Raw genomic sequence first — 16,308 nt, forward strand, 5'->3', positions numbered from 1 at the left:
ATGGAAGCTCTTGGCTTGATTCCAATAAAACTTTAAATCTTGGAAAAATTATTTAAATGAATTTCTTTGAATGTTCTTCGGGCATTCTTGAGGCAGAATTTCTCTAAAACTTTGGCATCTTGAAAAGTTCCTCCAAAAAGTATCATCTATTTATAGTGGTTTCAAAAGATAAGTCTCACTTTAGATTGATCTCCTTGAAGATAAGTATTAGTTTCTATTGGCCCCAATTTTGCTTGTAAATAATTATCTCTATTTATTTATTGTGATAAATATTCTATTTTGGTAAAGATAATAATCAACCAAAAGTTCTACTATAATTTGTTACTTGTAGATAATTATCTTTATTTTATATATTTATTTTAATAAAGATAATTATCCATTAATTATGAATAGGAAATTTATATCTATTTTATGGGCCAAACAACACGTGGCAAATTTAATTTGCCAAAGTCATATTATCTTGGATGACACATGTCATCATTTGATTTAATTAATTATAGGGACACAATTTGTACCTAAGCCCAAAATAGAAAGGAAATAGGCCTAAAGAGTCCAATACAATGAATTTGTAAATAGTGGGTTTGAAATCTAGGTTCTAATAAGTTTGTGCATCAATTGTAATGAACCAAGATGATTATAAAACAAAGATGAAGCAATTTTATATAAGGAAAATCGTCCTCGGGCTCAATCTGAAAAGGCTGGTTATTCTATATAACACACTTAATGACATATTACAAATATTGTTTTTCAGTCTACAGTGTTTTTCTCCCTTTTTCCGATCTCTCATCTTGAGAGTCTCCTCTCCCTTTTATACCATCTTCTCTCTTCTTTCTACCCTTCACGTATGGATCAGATTGTTGGCCTGAATACTTGTTCCATCAGCACCTTCCTGAAGCCTTTGGAAGTAGTTGTAAGGCTGAACATTGCTGCTCAGGTATCACTTCTTCATTAATACGGTCAAAGAGTTAGCTGCAAAGCATTCAATGCGCTGGTAGCAGCTTTCTCTTTAGATATTTTAGGACTTTTCTCTCTCTCCTGCGTTTCTATGATGCTTATCCATATCGATAGAATCTCCTAGGACGTTGCCCAGGATGGCAAACCACCCCTTCGAACCTCGGCTTCGTTCATTAGAGGAAACACCTCTCTTCGGACTTCTCCTTGGACCATTGTAACTTGACTTCTTTCTTTATTCATCAAAGCTGACCTTCTTAACAATGCTTATCCCGTCCTCGGACGATTAGGCATCTTCGGACCGAGCCGCCGGCCTAATATACACATGGATACAAAATATTACTAGGCTTAACACCCCTACATTAATTAATGTAATTAATGACACATAAATTTGAAATTTATCACTAAATTTTTTATGTGACATTTTGTAATTGGCTTAACAAATTTTGCCTCCTACAGTAACTACTACACTTTTAGAACTTTCATATTTTGAATAGTTAGTATTTATTTTGAACAAAAATAATATCAAAAAGCACATGAAACTAGTATTAATTAATGACTAGTTATAATCAGAACTCATTGCAATTATTTATGCAATTCTAATCAACATAATATATGTCTAAAATGGGACTCAATATGTGTTCAAGCAGTATCTAATCTAAAGCAACACACCAATCCATACAATCTTAGAATTTTAGGGGTTCTAATTTCGCTCTTAATATATATATATATATATATATATATATATATATATATATATATATATATATATATATATAGTTATAGTTATGGGTTGGGTTCACGATTACACATGGTATAACTCTAAGTAATGTACTATCCAATAACTTGTTATAGAATTTGTATTTTGAAAATCCTATTATTGAATTACATGTTCTATATGTTCTTAACATTAGTGTCAATTTTTGTATCATTTGTATGTTATTTACCATTCAATTCGTTAACTCATCTTTTATGCATTATTTTAAACTACAAAAACTTGAATTTAAACGATTGGTTGATGATATGATTAGTAATCTTTGATCAACTTTAAATTTTGTAAGCATAGAGAATATATGAAAATAATGTAATCTAATGGTGGATTTGTCAAAATTCACATCCAATTAATATATATATATATATATAAAATTCAATACTTAGAGTTAGAGAGTTTTGAACTTAAATGTCTCAATTAGAAATGTTATGAGGTACTAACCAACTGGATTATAAGGCTCTTAAACTTTCATCTATCATTTGATAATATAAAGCAAAAAACACTGATCAATTTATGTGATAAGGTCATAATCATTTAAATAGAAAGAACGGTTTTTTTTTTTTTTTTAAAGTTTTTGTAACTTTTATCCTTTTAGACTTTGATACAAGTGTGAAGTGTCATTAGAGTCATTCAACTTTGGATTTGAACAATTAAGCCTTTCTTTTAGGGTCATAAAAATAAAAATAAAAATTTGCTCAAATTCATATTAAAGCCTAATCTAAAATCATCAATAAATTGAAAATACCACTATTACCCTTTATTATGAAAGATGGGGAAAGAAATTTTTTTCAAACTTAATAAGCGAAACTATACTATTGTCCCCTCAAGTTTACCCTACAAGCGTAATTGATCCCTTAAGTTTCAAATGAGCACTATTGGTCCTCAAGGTTCAAAAATGAGTGAGGTTAGTCATTTTCTTAATTGCTGTTGGTGTTATTGTTTATGTGGCTAACAAAAAAGTGATGTGTTATTTTTTAACTTATGTGACATTTTTTATATTAAAATGTTGCAAAATTAATAGTCTCTTGCCTATTCTTTCTCGCTAATTTCAACCATAAAGACCCGATCTTTTCACATTTTTCTCTCACTTCTTGCTGAGATGATCTTGCGGAATAGAAGCTCTTCCTTTTTTTCTTTTTCTTTTTTGAGAAAAATGTAAGCGAATAGAAGCTCTTCCTAGTAATAAAAACCAAACTGATTTCTCAGTTGTAATGTTGTTTAAAAACTAAAAACATGTGTTTAAACACATGTACCAAACATGCTTTTCGCACACCCATTTCATCAAAACACAATTTCGTTATTACTAATATTTTTATTTTCTTATGGGTTCTCCATGTTTTGCACTTACACATTAAAACCTCGAAATTCTCTAACTTTCCCAACATTCGAATTGTTAGGGGGTGTTTGGTATACCATCTCAAACAACAATTTTCAGTTTTTAAACAACATTACACGTTTTTCCACACACTTTTTCACCCACACGTATTTTCGCATATGTTTTCAAACAACAATTTTCAGTTTTTGAGTGCATATACCAAACATCTCCTTAATCATTTGTTACAACACGATTCAATTCCAAAGAAACAGATTTCCTCATCTGGGTCTCATCTTTTCCACGCGAGCCATTCAAACTCATTCACATTGAAAAGTTTATCAAATTTTGTTCATTTTTTTTAAGATGGTCAAATTTTTTAAATTAAAATTAAAATTTACTATTTATTTATATTTTGGTGACACATAACAAGACCAGAAGGTCATGTTGCTCTTCTCTCTCTCAGGTGTAGAGAAAATTTCCAGTTTAAGTGAAAGTGGTAGAGATCGGGTTGGAATTGCTGTCATTATGGTAGAGAAGAACAAGTTATAGGAAATGAGTGGCGGGTAAGAGAGAGGGGTAGAGATTTCACTTCAATTTTGTAATATTTTGATTAAAAGAAATGCCACAACAGTGAAAAGGATGTTATGTCATCATTCCGTTAGTTACCAAGACAATAACACCAACAATAATTGACAAAAGGAATAACAATGCTCATTTTTTAAATTTGAGAGACTAATAATGCTCACTTGAAAATTGAAGAATTAATTGCGCTCATAAGGTAAACTTTAGGAACCAATATTATAATTTTGCCAATTTAATACAAGCAGATGTTGATGACATTTCATCACCATCCAAAGCCATCTAAGAAGTTCCAAGAAAAAAAAAGGTTCCAAGAAGGAAAGTATAAGTAACCCTTTAAAGGCATTTAAACCTAAGTTCTTGTGTTAGTTATATAAACTAATAAAAGAGATGCCTTAATTATCATTTAAAAAAAGAAAAAAGAAAAAAGATAAGGACAATGTGAAAGGTAGGGTAGCCCTACCAAACATATTTTTCATTCATAATATTTTTCTCCTCAAGTCATAATACAAAAATTAATCAATAAAATTACTACACATCATTGCACATAGCACATAGACTTAAATCTAGATTACTGCTTGACTTAAATCTCACACATGCTTTACTTGAGAGATATTTGACAATCATGTTGAACTTTCATTATTTTTGTTTGGATTGGGATCGGCGCGCTTAAAGCTCAAAATACAAAATCTTAAGGTTTAATTATTTTACTTCGTTGAAGTGAAACTCATTTAATAAAGTCCTCAGGCACGTTAATTGATTAGTTTTAAAGAAACACAAAGCACACCTAGACATGTTTTTATTTTTGCTAAAAAATATGAATGAATCATTAGAATAACTACTTGATATTAAAAGAAATGACATACACATTGATTTTATGAATTATTAAATTAGAATAACTACTTTTTTTTTTAGAAACAAATTAGAAGAACTACTTGATATTAAAAGAAATGACATACACATTGATTTTATGAATTATTAAATAGATACTTTTTTTGTTTTTTTGGAGAAGAACAAATGCTATTCCTAATGTGCTATGCTGCAAAAGTAATTCCTATGTGTTAACATATCAAAATACAGGACTAGGAATAATTTAACATATCTAGAGTCTTTGCCTTTAGATATATTTTGATTAAATTATGTACTTCATTTAATCATGGCTGTAAGGACACAATTCAAATTCCCAAACCACGACTGGGAGGAAAATGGGCTTGAAAGGCCTTTCTTCACAATGAATTTGTAGAGGATGGGTTTGTAATTTAGATTTCAAGGATGGCTTAGACAATCACTAAAAGAACGGGCTTTGGGCCCAATGGAATAAAACAAAGAATCGTTTGCAAAAAAGTAAGATTGAGAATTCCTCCTCGGACTGTTTCCGAGGATAGTTTCTAATAGTATTTCTCAAGTTTGGATACAAATATTGATTATCATATACTTTTTCTTTCTCAAAATGCCTCCCCTCTCTTCGTATGCCTTCCCTCCTATTTATACTCTTCCTCTTCTCTTCATCACCTTCCACTTTATGGCTGCAACCCTCATTTTTGGATACTTGTCCCATCCATTCTTCCCTAGAGTCCGCTGGGATTTGGGACCAAGTTCCAAGCTCTATGCTCAGGTCCCATCCTTCCATCTATACTGTCAGCGTATCAATTACAGAGTCTTTAATATATGGGCGGTGGTAGCAGCTTTACTTTAGACATTCCACCGCTCTTTCTACTGTCCTCCACGTATACTGTGTATCCTTGGCTTAACATTCCGAGGACAAATTTACTCCTCGGACGGTATGGGACACTTAAATACTCCACGATCATTTTGATGTTTTCGGATTTGGGTTTCTAGCCCAAAAGGCCTTGTTGGGCCGTCCATTATAAATTACTGGGCCCAATACCCCTACAATGGCTATAAATAATTATGCATTTTTGAAAAAGCACAAGAAATATTCTATTTAAATTTTGTATCACTAGATTATTATCATATTTTCCATTAATTTTTGTTTCAATTTTACTAGAAATATCATAAAATATTAAAATAGCTCATGTAAATTTTGTACTTATAAACTTTCTGCAATTGCACTTTCCATTTAAGTAATAGACAAAATATATTACCCATCCATGTTATAGCCTTTTAGGGTTAATTCATGCCTTTCATTCATGTGTTTTGAAAATTAGTTGGAGAGCTGCTTACACAGATGACCAACAACTTTCAACATGTTATTCAAAAAAAAAAAAAGTCTTCAACATGCTTTTGGCATGTGTCTGTGTGTGCAAAAACTGCATGATTATGAATAGGCGAACCATCACAAGGACCAAGGGGGGCCTTCTTCTCCCCCCCTCCCAAAAAAAATCATTTTTTTGGACTTGTCCTAAATAATCTAAAAAATTTTAAAAGAACTTTATCATTTTGGCCCCCATACCTAGTAATATACATCTAATATATAAAAGTATTCCCCTCTTTCAACTAGACTTTTATGTGGTTCAAAAATACCTCCATTAATGTAGGGTGATTTCATTTAGAAATGGGATCATAAATGTCAAATAACAAATTCTATCTTGAATTCAAAAAGGAATTCCTAAAGTTTAGAATTTTTTTTCCTTTCACATTCAAAAAAGAAATTACAGTTACTATTTATCTCTAAAGTTTATCATTTTTATTTGTTTGTAAAAAAAATATATATATTTCTAAATTATAATAGATGCAAATTAACAAAAAATAGAAGATTTCCCTCTTTGGACTATCTATAAGAGGATTCACCTCTTTGGACTAGTTTTTTATGTGGTTCAGAAATACCTATAGACTCTACGTTTAACAAGAACAAAACTTTGGGACAACCTGATAAAAATATATTTCCAACTCGACTTAAAATGCCTACAAAATAGGATACTCTCCTACTAATCCTTATATATATATTTAAGAAAGTCTAAAAATAAACATAACTTTCATTTAAATAGAAGAATAATGCTAGAAATACAAACTATTTTACAAAAATATTACAAACAGCTAATATAGTGAGTGGTTATAGTAAATAAAAAAAAATGATATTAATGGTAGGTCTAAATGAAAACCAATAAAAGGTTAGCTACATTAACATTTTGTAAAAATATTATAAAATAGAATACAATCCAATTTTTTTTTTTTCTTTTTAGTTCTTTCATTTTCCCACTGCTACTACAGTTTTGTATTTACAATATAAAAGTAAAAGCTCTATGTGATTAAACTAGATAAGAAAGAGTCAAAGACAAGCTTGAAGCTTTTGTAAGCCCCTCACCCATGTACAGTATTCTCGTGTTACTTTACTTTTCATTTGCTTTCTTTTGATTTCTTTACTTTACTTTTCATTTGCTTTTTTTTTTCCTTATAATATATTGTTTGTTATTATAATAATCAATATATTATATACCGTATGACATTATAATTTATTAATGTACTTGATTAGTTTGATTATAATATATCGTATATACTACTATATTTACATGTATTTAGCACTTCCAAAAAAAAAATTAACATGTATTTAATTGTTGTTTGTAGCACACATTGAGTTATAAAGTATTATACATTACTAATTTTTATAGATGGCCCCTCCAAAGATAAATTCTTGACTTTGCCATTCAGGGCAATATACGAGTCATGGACTATGACTCATACAGAGCCCTGATCATTTTAACTCTATAAAATGTGACTCTCACAACAGTCACATCCCCACAAACCCATAAAACAGCCACAACCTTTTCATTTTAGATAAAATGTTATTTGCTCTGTCTAAAATTTTTCACTTTAAACTTCAAAGCTTCCTTCCTTCTAGTGGGAGAACTTTATAGTTGTCTTCAATTATTTCTCTGTCAAGTGAAGTTTATTGCTGCCCAAAATGGTTTATTAGTCCAAATTAAAGCTTTTAAAATCAAAGAAAATTTTGAAAAGTACTATATTATCCTACTTTACAATCTTTCCTAAATACTAAATTGAGTAGCTCGAATCCCATACAGTGGAAAGTGTGCCTTGCGCATTTTCTAATGCATGGTTTTGAGCCATTTAAATCTTGTATTTGGCATGGATTGGATGGGCAAGACGGTATAGTAACTTTTATTTCTTTTGCTATGGTTTTGATAACTTTAATTTTGGACTATTAAACTATTCCATTTCTTTTAAATATCCCTTCTATTGAGCTTCAAATTTTGAGACTAAGATTTGATTGCTATGGTGAGATATCATATGTGCAGTTTAAAGGACATTATTTTGATGTGAGAATTATGAGATGTGAACTCTTTGTTGATTTAGATGGTTATGTGAACTTTGTTATTTTTTTGGGAAAATTATAGTAAACCCACCTGTTTTGGCCTGTTTTCACTTTGTCTACCTGTAGTTTAAAACTTAACACTTTGCCTACCTGAGCTTCAATCCGTTTGCTCTCTGTTACCCACCTCACCCTTAGACGTTAGAAAAACACATTTTTAATACAAATCACAACATAACACGGATTAAAACACAACCCTTTGAAATATTTCCTCACTAGCCCTAGAATCACGAAAATCCCCATCTGCATCTGATATTAAAATCGTGTTGTATGAATAAACCGAGACGAGCAACGGGTTGTTCGAAGGACTCAAATCCTGGTAATAAATCAGTCATTGTTTGGGTTTTCGAACTATTTTTATTTGGGTTTGTTTGGGTTTTATAATTTTTTGAGTAATCAGTCAATGTTATATGTAATTTACTGAGAATATTGGTTGTGTTTGTTGATGTTTATGAAAAATGTGACCACCCGTTGTTTGGATTTGTGTTTGTTTATGGGCATTTTTTTTATTGTGGTCATTGTGTCTCACTGTGGACTACACGAATCTATTGGGTTTTAATTTTAGTGTTTGCATGTGCTTATTAGTAAAACAGAAACAAAAGCAAAGCAAATAATGTGGTCCCTTTGATGTGTGTGTTGCCTCCCAAAGGCAAAACGAAAACATACAAGCGTTTATTCTTTATGTGTCTATTTTTTACAATTCTTTAACTGTTTACATGTAAAATGGTAATTTGTTATTATATATGGATGATGAGGAAGTGAAATTCGAGGTTCATTATGGAGGTACTTTTCTAGGGAACCCAGGTTTAGAATACTTTAGTGGGAAAGTTAAAATAGTGTATAAGGATCCTGATAAGCTTAGTTATTTTGAAATAGAAGGTATATGTGAGGAATTCAGGATTGATGAACCATCTAAGTTTCATTATTTATCTCCTGGAGCAAGACTTAAGGCTCATACATGATGATAGAGATGTGGTGTCTATGTGTAAGCTTCATGAAGGAGGGCCAAGAGGCACCATCATACTATATGTGGAAAGTGGTCATGCTCCACTTGCAGTTGAAGTTCCTAAAGGGTTTGGTGGAGGGATAGATGGAGGGGTTGGTGAAAGGGTTGGTGGAGGGGTTGCTAGAGGGGGTGATGCTAGTGTGGGGGAAGAAGAGGAGTTTGATTGGTTGAATGAAGGTATGGAAGGAGAAGACTTTGGTGATGATGTTTTTGGCCAATCTTCTCCACCTCCCAGTGATTCACCTGAACCTAACAATGATCCACCTCAACCAAACACTAATACACCTCAGCCAAACACAAATACACCTCAGCCAAGCACTGTAGATTTAGATGAGGAGTGGGCTGAACCAGCTCTAGAGGATGATATTGCAAGTATCAATGGTTCTGATGATGAGCAGAGGCCTGGCAACCTATAATTCAATGAAAGGACTGATATGACAAATGTTCAGTTGGTAAAAGAGATGACATTTCCTAACTCCAAGGTTTTTAGGAAGGCTTTAAAAGAGTATGTGATTCAGCATTACATTGATATCAAATGGAAGTTGAATGAGAAGAAAAAGATTTTTGTACATTGTAAGAATAACTGTGGATGGAGGTGCTATGCCTCTATGGTGACTGGAGATTGCACATTTGAGATCAAGACACTTAATCCTAAGTGTACCTACCTCCTATCATTTCAAAATAGGCAAGTTACATTGGCATATATGGCAAACAGGTATTTGGAAGATTTTAGTAAAAATCCTAATTGGGAGGTCTCAGGTGTTAAGAACCATGTTATGCAGCAAATTTCAATTGACTTAAGTTTTAGTCAAGTGTATAGATCAAGAAAGGCAACTAGGGGTTTGATAACTGGGAATGAAGAGTCTCAATATGGTCTATTGAGAGATTATGCAAAAATGATAAGGAGAACAGATGTTGGAAGCAAGGTGATACTGCAAACAGAGATGGAAGATGAGAATCCACAACCCAAGTTTAAAAAGATGTACATTAGGTACAATGCTCAGAAACTAGGGTTTCTAGGTGGTTGTAGATCATTTGTTGGGTTGGATGGATGCCACTTGAAGGGTAGGTTTGGTGGGCAATTACTTTCTACCACTGCCAAGGATGGAAATGACAATATATTCCCAATGGCAATGGCTATGGTTGAGTAAGAGAACAATGACAACTGGATATGGTTCTTGGAGCAGTTTGCAAATGACATTGGCAGGATAGGGGATCTTAATCTGGTATTCATCAGTGACAGGTAGAATGTAACTTGCTCATGTTTATTACTTGCCTGTGATTTCATATTAAATGCTTACTTGCTAACTTGCTTACTTTCTTGCAATACTCAGGGCCTTATTCCTACAATTGAGACTTTATTTCCAACTATAGAGCATAGGTATTGTGTGAAGCACACATACAACAACTTCAAGGTTAACCACGAGGGCATGGAGCTGAAGAGTGTACTGTGGAGGTGTGCTGGCACAACATTAGCTAGGGAATTTGAGAGGGGGATGCAGTATCTTAAGAGTTTGGATGAAGAAGCTTGAAAGTATTTTGTAGATATAGATCCTGCATAGTGGACCAGATCCCACTTTTCTCCTAGGGCTTTGATAGATTGTCTAGTAAACAATTTGAGTAAGAGTTTTAACTTTATGACTGTGAAAACTAGAGACAAGCCAATATTATCAATGTTGGAATGGATTAGGGTTAGGCTTATGGGCAGATTGTACATAAAGAGGAATGACATAGAAAAGTATGGTGGCAAGTTGTGTCCAAGCATACAGGACAAGTTGGAGAAGATGAAAGTAGAGTCTAAGGACTTTTGTGCAATGCCATCTAGGAGGTTTGTGTATGAAGTTAACAATGAGAGAGAGGGGCATATGGTGGACTTGTTAAGGAAGACATGCAGTTGTAAAGTATGGGACTTGACAAGAATCCCCTACAAGGATAGAGTTGCAACCATTTTTGTGAATTGTGAGAAACTAGAGGATTACACCCATCCATGCTACTACAAAGATACTTATGTAGAGACATACAAGGCACCCATACCTCCTATGCCTGGCCAGTCTGAGTAGATCTCAAGCAGCCAACCTGCTCCTATTGCAACTACTATCAATACCACTTTAAATGTGTATACAATTTCCCAACTTAACGGTAGATGTTCAAAATTATTATTTTGACTAGTTGTTGTCATGTGGTTGATTATTGCAGTTTAACATAGCCGGTTTATGTGTGTATGTATTGAATACAGCAAGTTTATGTGTTATATACAACAGGTTTATGTGTGCATTTGTTGTCTTTTCTTGTAAGTTGATAGATGGTTGTCATACACTTTCAACACAAACATTTCAAACAAGTCACTTTCAACACAATTATTTTCACACAATGCACTTTCTGCACAAACACCAGATATAATTTTGCACTTTAAACAAGTCACAACATCCAACACAGTTCACAACATCCAACAATACCACAAGACACAAGTTGCCAATTCACTTTAAACAAAAACACCAACAACATCTAACATAAATAACACTTTATCTTTGAGAAGCTTATATTATAAAGTGGCTTCAAGCCAATAGCATCTAACATAGTTCTATTACAATACATAGTGGCTTCAAGCCAACATTGGCCAATTGAGGACCTATTCATACATTACAACCCACCAGGCAGACTAAATCTCATCATTCCAACATTCTCACTTGAGCCAAAATAGGAAAACAACATAATCAAAAAAAAAAAAAAGAACATGACAGAATTAGTGCAATTCTGCACTCTCTCTTGCTCTAAAACTCTCACTAATATCTCCTTGGCTTTAACAGAGGAAGTTTGAAACTTTCTTTTCCTCTTAGTAGCTTGTGCTACCATTTTTTGAGCAATTTTTGTCATTTGGGTAGCTTTTACTACAATCTGGGTAGTTGTTCTTTCCATTTCATTTGCAAGTTGCAACTCACTCAATAAATCCAGCTTTTGTTGCACCAAATCGGCAGCTTCGTTCCCACGCATAAAAGTGGGATTATAAATCCAATGAAAGAAAAGGCACTTGGGACCAACTTGTTCATAAATTGAATTGAACATATCACATTCCACACTCACTTGAGTCAACTAGATTAACTAAAAACTATACTTACCTTATATTGGCTACAACCCAAAAACCTTTTCCCAAAATTATCCACTGTTAGACTTGTTCTCAGCACAGAAGTCTCATATGTACACATATGCCCACTTGAACCTGAGTAATTTCCACTCGAAGAAGACATCGCTTATCAACTTCTGCCTAAATTTCGTGTGAATCAAAGCTAGCATCAAAAGGTGAAAGCCCAAAACACATAAAGCAAAAATTTGCATACTTGGCTTGTTGTATCTTTGAATATCCAATGCCTCAAGACAACCCAAAGTCAGAATGTCTGGGAACATGAAAGTTTTATGCAACACGGTTAAAAAAATCAAAACCCCAGCTCAATACAAGGATTTTTCGTGATTCTAGGACTCGTGAGGAAAGATTTCAAAGGGTTCGTGTTTTGATTCGTGTTATGTTGTGATTTGTGTTAAAAATGTGTTTTTGTAACGTCTGAGGGTGGGGTGGGTAACAGAGAGCAAAAAGATTGAAGTTCAGGTGGACAAAGTGTTAAGTTTTAAACCACGGGTAGACAAAATGAAAACGGGCCATATCATAGATGGGGCTACTGTAATTTCCCCTTATTTTTTTCTTATGTTGTTTTTGTGGTAAATTGGCTAACATCATTTCGTATTTGGGGATTGGATATTGCTACTTTGGTTTGTGGTTTCCTGGAAATTTTAAAACCACATAGTTTTTGTTGTTTAGTTGCATCTGAGCGCTATGAATTTTCCATTTCTCATTGGTTAATTAGCAGACTAGGATGACTGTCAAACGATTGAAATTTCCGATTCTCCTAGTTCTGATTTCTGAGCCTTGAGACTATTAACTGAGACTTACAAAAAATAAAAAAGACTACCATTTCTAAGTCTGATGATACTTTTTTTAATCATTAATTTGCTGAACTATATATCTGAATGTCTGATGTTTCAAGTAATTACATCCCAGCGCCCCATAACCACCCCTCCACCCTTCATTCTTTAATTTTGTTCGTAGTTTGGTTAACTCAATAACAACCCTTGTGAACTGTCCACTTGTACAGTTAGGGTAAATTTCTATGTTAAGAGAATTGAGCATGCATCTATGCTTCTATCATTTACAATATTGCTATATTGCTATATTGCTTGAACTTTAGTAGATATAATGATTGCAAAGCATACCTTTAATGGGCATTGGACGAAGATGTCTATTGTTTTTGTGCTTTTCTATTTGCATATTTGATTTTCCTTTTTTTTGTTGATTTCAAATTGACAATGTCATTTATGTTAGTTATGTAGTCAATACTTTCTTCTTTTTCTTTTTTTGTGCAAGTTACAATCTATTTGTATCTATGACTTGTTGCTTTTCACTCAAACTTGTTTTACTTGTAACTTTCTAATTGTGAGTTACCCTTCTGAATTCTACCCAGAATCTTTATGTTTTTAAGTCAAATACCAAAGGGGCTTGAAAAATAATACCATGATAGGTCTTGTGGGGTTAATCTTTTTTAGTAAAGTTGCCTAGTTTTCTAAATCATTAGAAAATTGTGTTTTAGTGCTTATTTGTGAGTTTTACTCTGTTTCATTTGAAACACATTATTTTATCATTCAATGTATCTTCAGAGTGCTTTGAACATTATTGTTTTTTTGATCTCTGGAGTTATGCTTAACTTCTAATTTGAAAAAGATGCCAGCCTTAAATTTTGGGTCACGAGTGTCTCTTGAGTGGAACAGTACTTGAAGCTAAGTTTTGTCTATATAAAAATATCTTATTTTCCCAAATATTTTTTACCATAAGAGTGGTTTTCCAAACAATATTTTAGATTTGTTAAATATATTATTAGCAACAAGATGTGTTATACCATGTTGTATATGCTAAAGTGGATGCGAAATGGGAAGTATAGAATAGGAACACCGAGAAAACAAGAGTTACGTGATTCAGCCTTGTCGGCCTACATCTACTGAGGAATCCCTTGAGGACTATATCTTTATTATGTAAGAGTGTAGTACAATAACATGTGTTACAATAAACCTTAACATGAGTACATATAGGAGGCTAAACCTTAGAATACTAGTACAAGCAAGAATGGGCTTGGGTCTATTACATTGGGCTAATATGTCTAATATATCTCTAACACCCTTCCTCAAACTCAAGACGGAAGCTCGATGAAGGTTTGAGGTTGGATAAGTATGAGAAGATCACATGAAGAATGCCTTTGAAGAAACCACAATGAAGAATATGTCAATTGACCAATTTTGGAGTTTCAAATGAAGAAACGAAGTCCAAAATCATAATCTACGTGAAAAACTGAGCAAGATAGGCCCTTTTAAAAAATTTGACTTTTGGTAAAAGTCAACGCAAAGTCAAAGTCAACAATTTGGTCAAAGTCAACGGTCAAGAAAAGTCAATGGCCTATACAATCCGGGTCGGGTCACGGATTGGCTACAGAGCATGGTTTTGAAACCCAGACCGTTCATTGAACCGTAAAAGGGAGAAGTTCAAGGTTTTTGAGGTCGAACCGAGGTTGAACTGTGATAATGTCATAATTAATTTAATAATTAATTAGGTCTAAATATAGATATTAAATTTATAAAACTAGCAAAATTTACTATTATATCTATATATGTGAGGTAAATTTAATGATTTTCAAGCATATATTTAATAATTAAATAAGAAAGTTAATAAACTAAAATAATAATCATTAAAACATTAAAATTTATGATTAATTTTTGAAGTAAAGTTGAATATCTTTGAAGGATTTTAATTATAATTTTTTTTTTATTCCTTATAAGAGATGGATAATTTAATTAAGTAGAATAAAATTGTGTTAAGTTGCTTTTATTAAAAAAAAAATTGCTAAGGGGTTGAACCGCTCGGTTCTTACCACCAGTTCATGCGGTTCAACCCCGGTTTTAGGAGTTCACGGAATTAACAAGAAATCTGGTTCTTTATGCTTAAAAAACCGGTTTTCATCTCGATTCTTGATTTTCACGGTCCGACCTCCCGGTCCGGTCCGAGTCTAAAAACAGTGCTACAGAGATGCTGACGTCATCCTATGACGTGGCATTGACTAGGATTAGGGCTAACGTGGTCGTGCTTGCGTGGTTGATGACATCATTGGATGATGTTAGGATGGCATCACCAGAGGTTTTTGGCACATGACATGACCACTGGCGCGTGGAGGAGAACCCAGAAATCAGTTGGCACGTGGAGGCGAGTGCGTCAGTGGTTGAAAGCCAGATTTCTTCCGTAGGCAGATTGGCGGTCGACATGGCCAGTGAGCTACACATGAGGAAATCGTGGCGGCACGTGGGAGAATGAGCAGGGGACTCTATATGCATATGGTGGCGCGTGCGATAGCCTATGGTTGCCGAACTTCTGGGTTTTTCTCACGAGAGGTTGAAGAGAATTTCTGTATGGTTGGTTTCGTCGGGCGAAGGCTAGATTTGCACAAATCTGAAAGGGGAGGTATGGCATGCTTGAGAGATCGAAGACATGGTGGTGGGACAACAATGGTAATTCCATGGGAGCTGTGTGAAGCCGTGAAGTCTAGATTTATGGGCAAGCAGTGTCACTGTGGTGGATCTGTGTTAATTACATGGGAAACTTCTTTGCTGCGTAGAGATAGTTGTTTAATGCCAAGAACGAAGTTTGACTTTAATACCATGTTAAATATATTATTAGCAACGCGATGTGTTATACTATGTTGTATATGCTAGAGTAGATGCGGAAGGGGAAGCATAGATTAAGTACACCGAGAACACAAGAGTTATGTAGTTCAGCTTTGTCGGCCTACATCCACGAAAGATTCCCTTAAGGGCTACATCTTTATTATGTAAGAGTGTAGTACAATAATCAATGTTACAATGAACCCTAACATGAGTATATATAGGCAACTAAACCCTAGACTACTAGTACAAGAAGAGTGGGTTTAGGCCTATTATATTGGACTAATATGTCTAATATATCTCTAAAAAGATTCATATACTATGGGATAAGACTGTAAAAAAAAATATGGATAGTTCTCTTTTCTTCTTCTTCTTTCCCTACTCTCAAGTTTTTATATATCAGCTTGTGGTTAAAGATTGGTCACTTTAGATGGAATTGAAGGTACAAATAAGTTCTAGGAAAGCTTTATGGTCTAGAAGAAGATGTTTGGAGTGCTGGAGTGATTCTATACATTCTATTAAGTGGAGTGCCTCCTTTTTAGGTTGGTAAGAAGTTTGGAATCTACCAGTTCTTGAAATTTCATTACTTTCTTGCCTGTATTTATCTAAATATGTTCCAAATTTTGCTTACTGTTTTCCTTTTTCCC

The 16,308-nt window shown here is 33.5% G+C and overlaps 2 protein-coding genes across 2 annotated transcripts; both read left to right on the forward strand.

Annotated features, from left to right (window-relative positions):
• Nucleotides 1–9,345: 9,345 nt before the first annotated feature.
• On the forward strand, nucleotides 9,346–10,443 carry LOC142616439 (uncharacterized). Its single transcript, XM_075789296.1, has 3 exons — nucleotides 9,346–10,053; nucleotides 10,099–10,137; nucleotides 10,246–10,443. The coding sequence occupies exons 1-3, from the start codon at nucleotides 9,346–9,348 to the stop codon at nucleotides 10,441–10,443; spliced, it is 945 nt and encodes a 314-aa protein (XP_075645411.1).
• A 105-nt stretch (nucleotides 10,444–10,548) lies between these two features.
• Nucleotides 10,549–10,971, forward strand: LOC142616440 (uncharacterized). The gene has a single exon (XM_075789298.1). The coding sequence runs from the start codon at nucleotides 10,549–10,551 to the stop codon at nucleotides 10,969–10,971; it is 423 nt and encodes a 140-aa protein (XP_075645413.1).
• The last annotated feature ends 5,337 nt before the right edge of the window (nucleotides 10,972–16,308 follow it).

Source organism: Castanea sativa, chromosome 11, assembly GCF_040712315.1.
Source record: "Castanea sativa cultivar Marrone di Chiusa Pesio chromosome 11, ASM4071231v1".
Taxonomy (NCBI): Eukaryota; Viridiplantae; Streptophyta; class Magnoliopsida; order Fagales; family Fagaceae; genus Castanea; species Castanea sativa.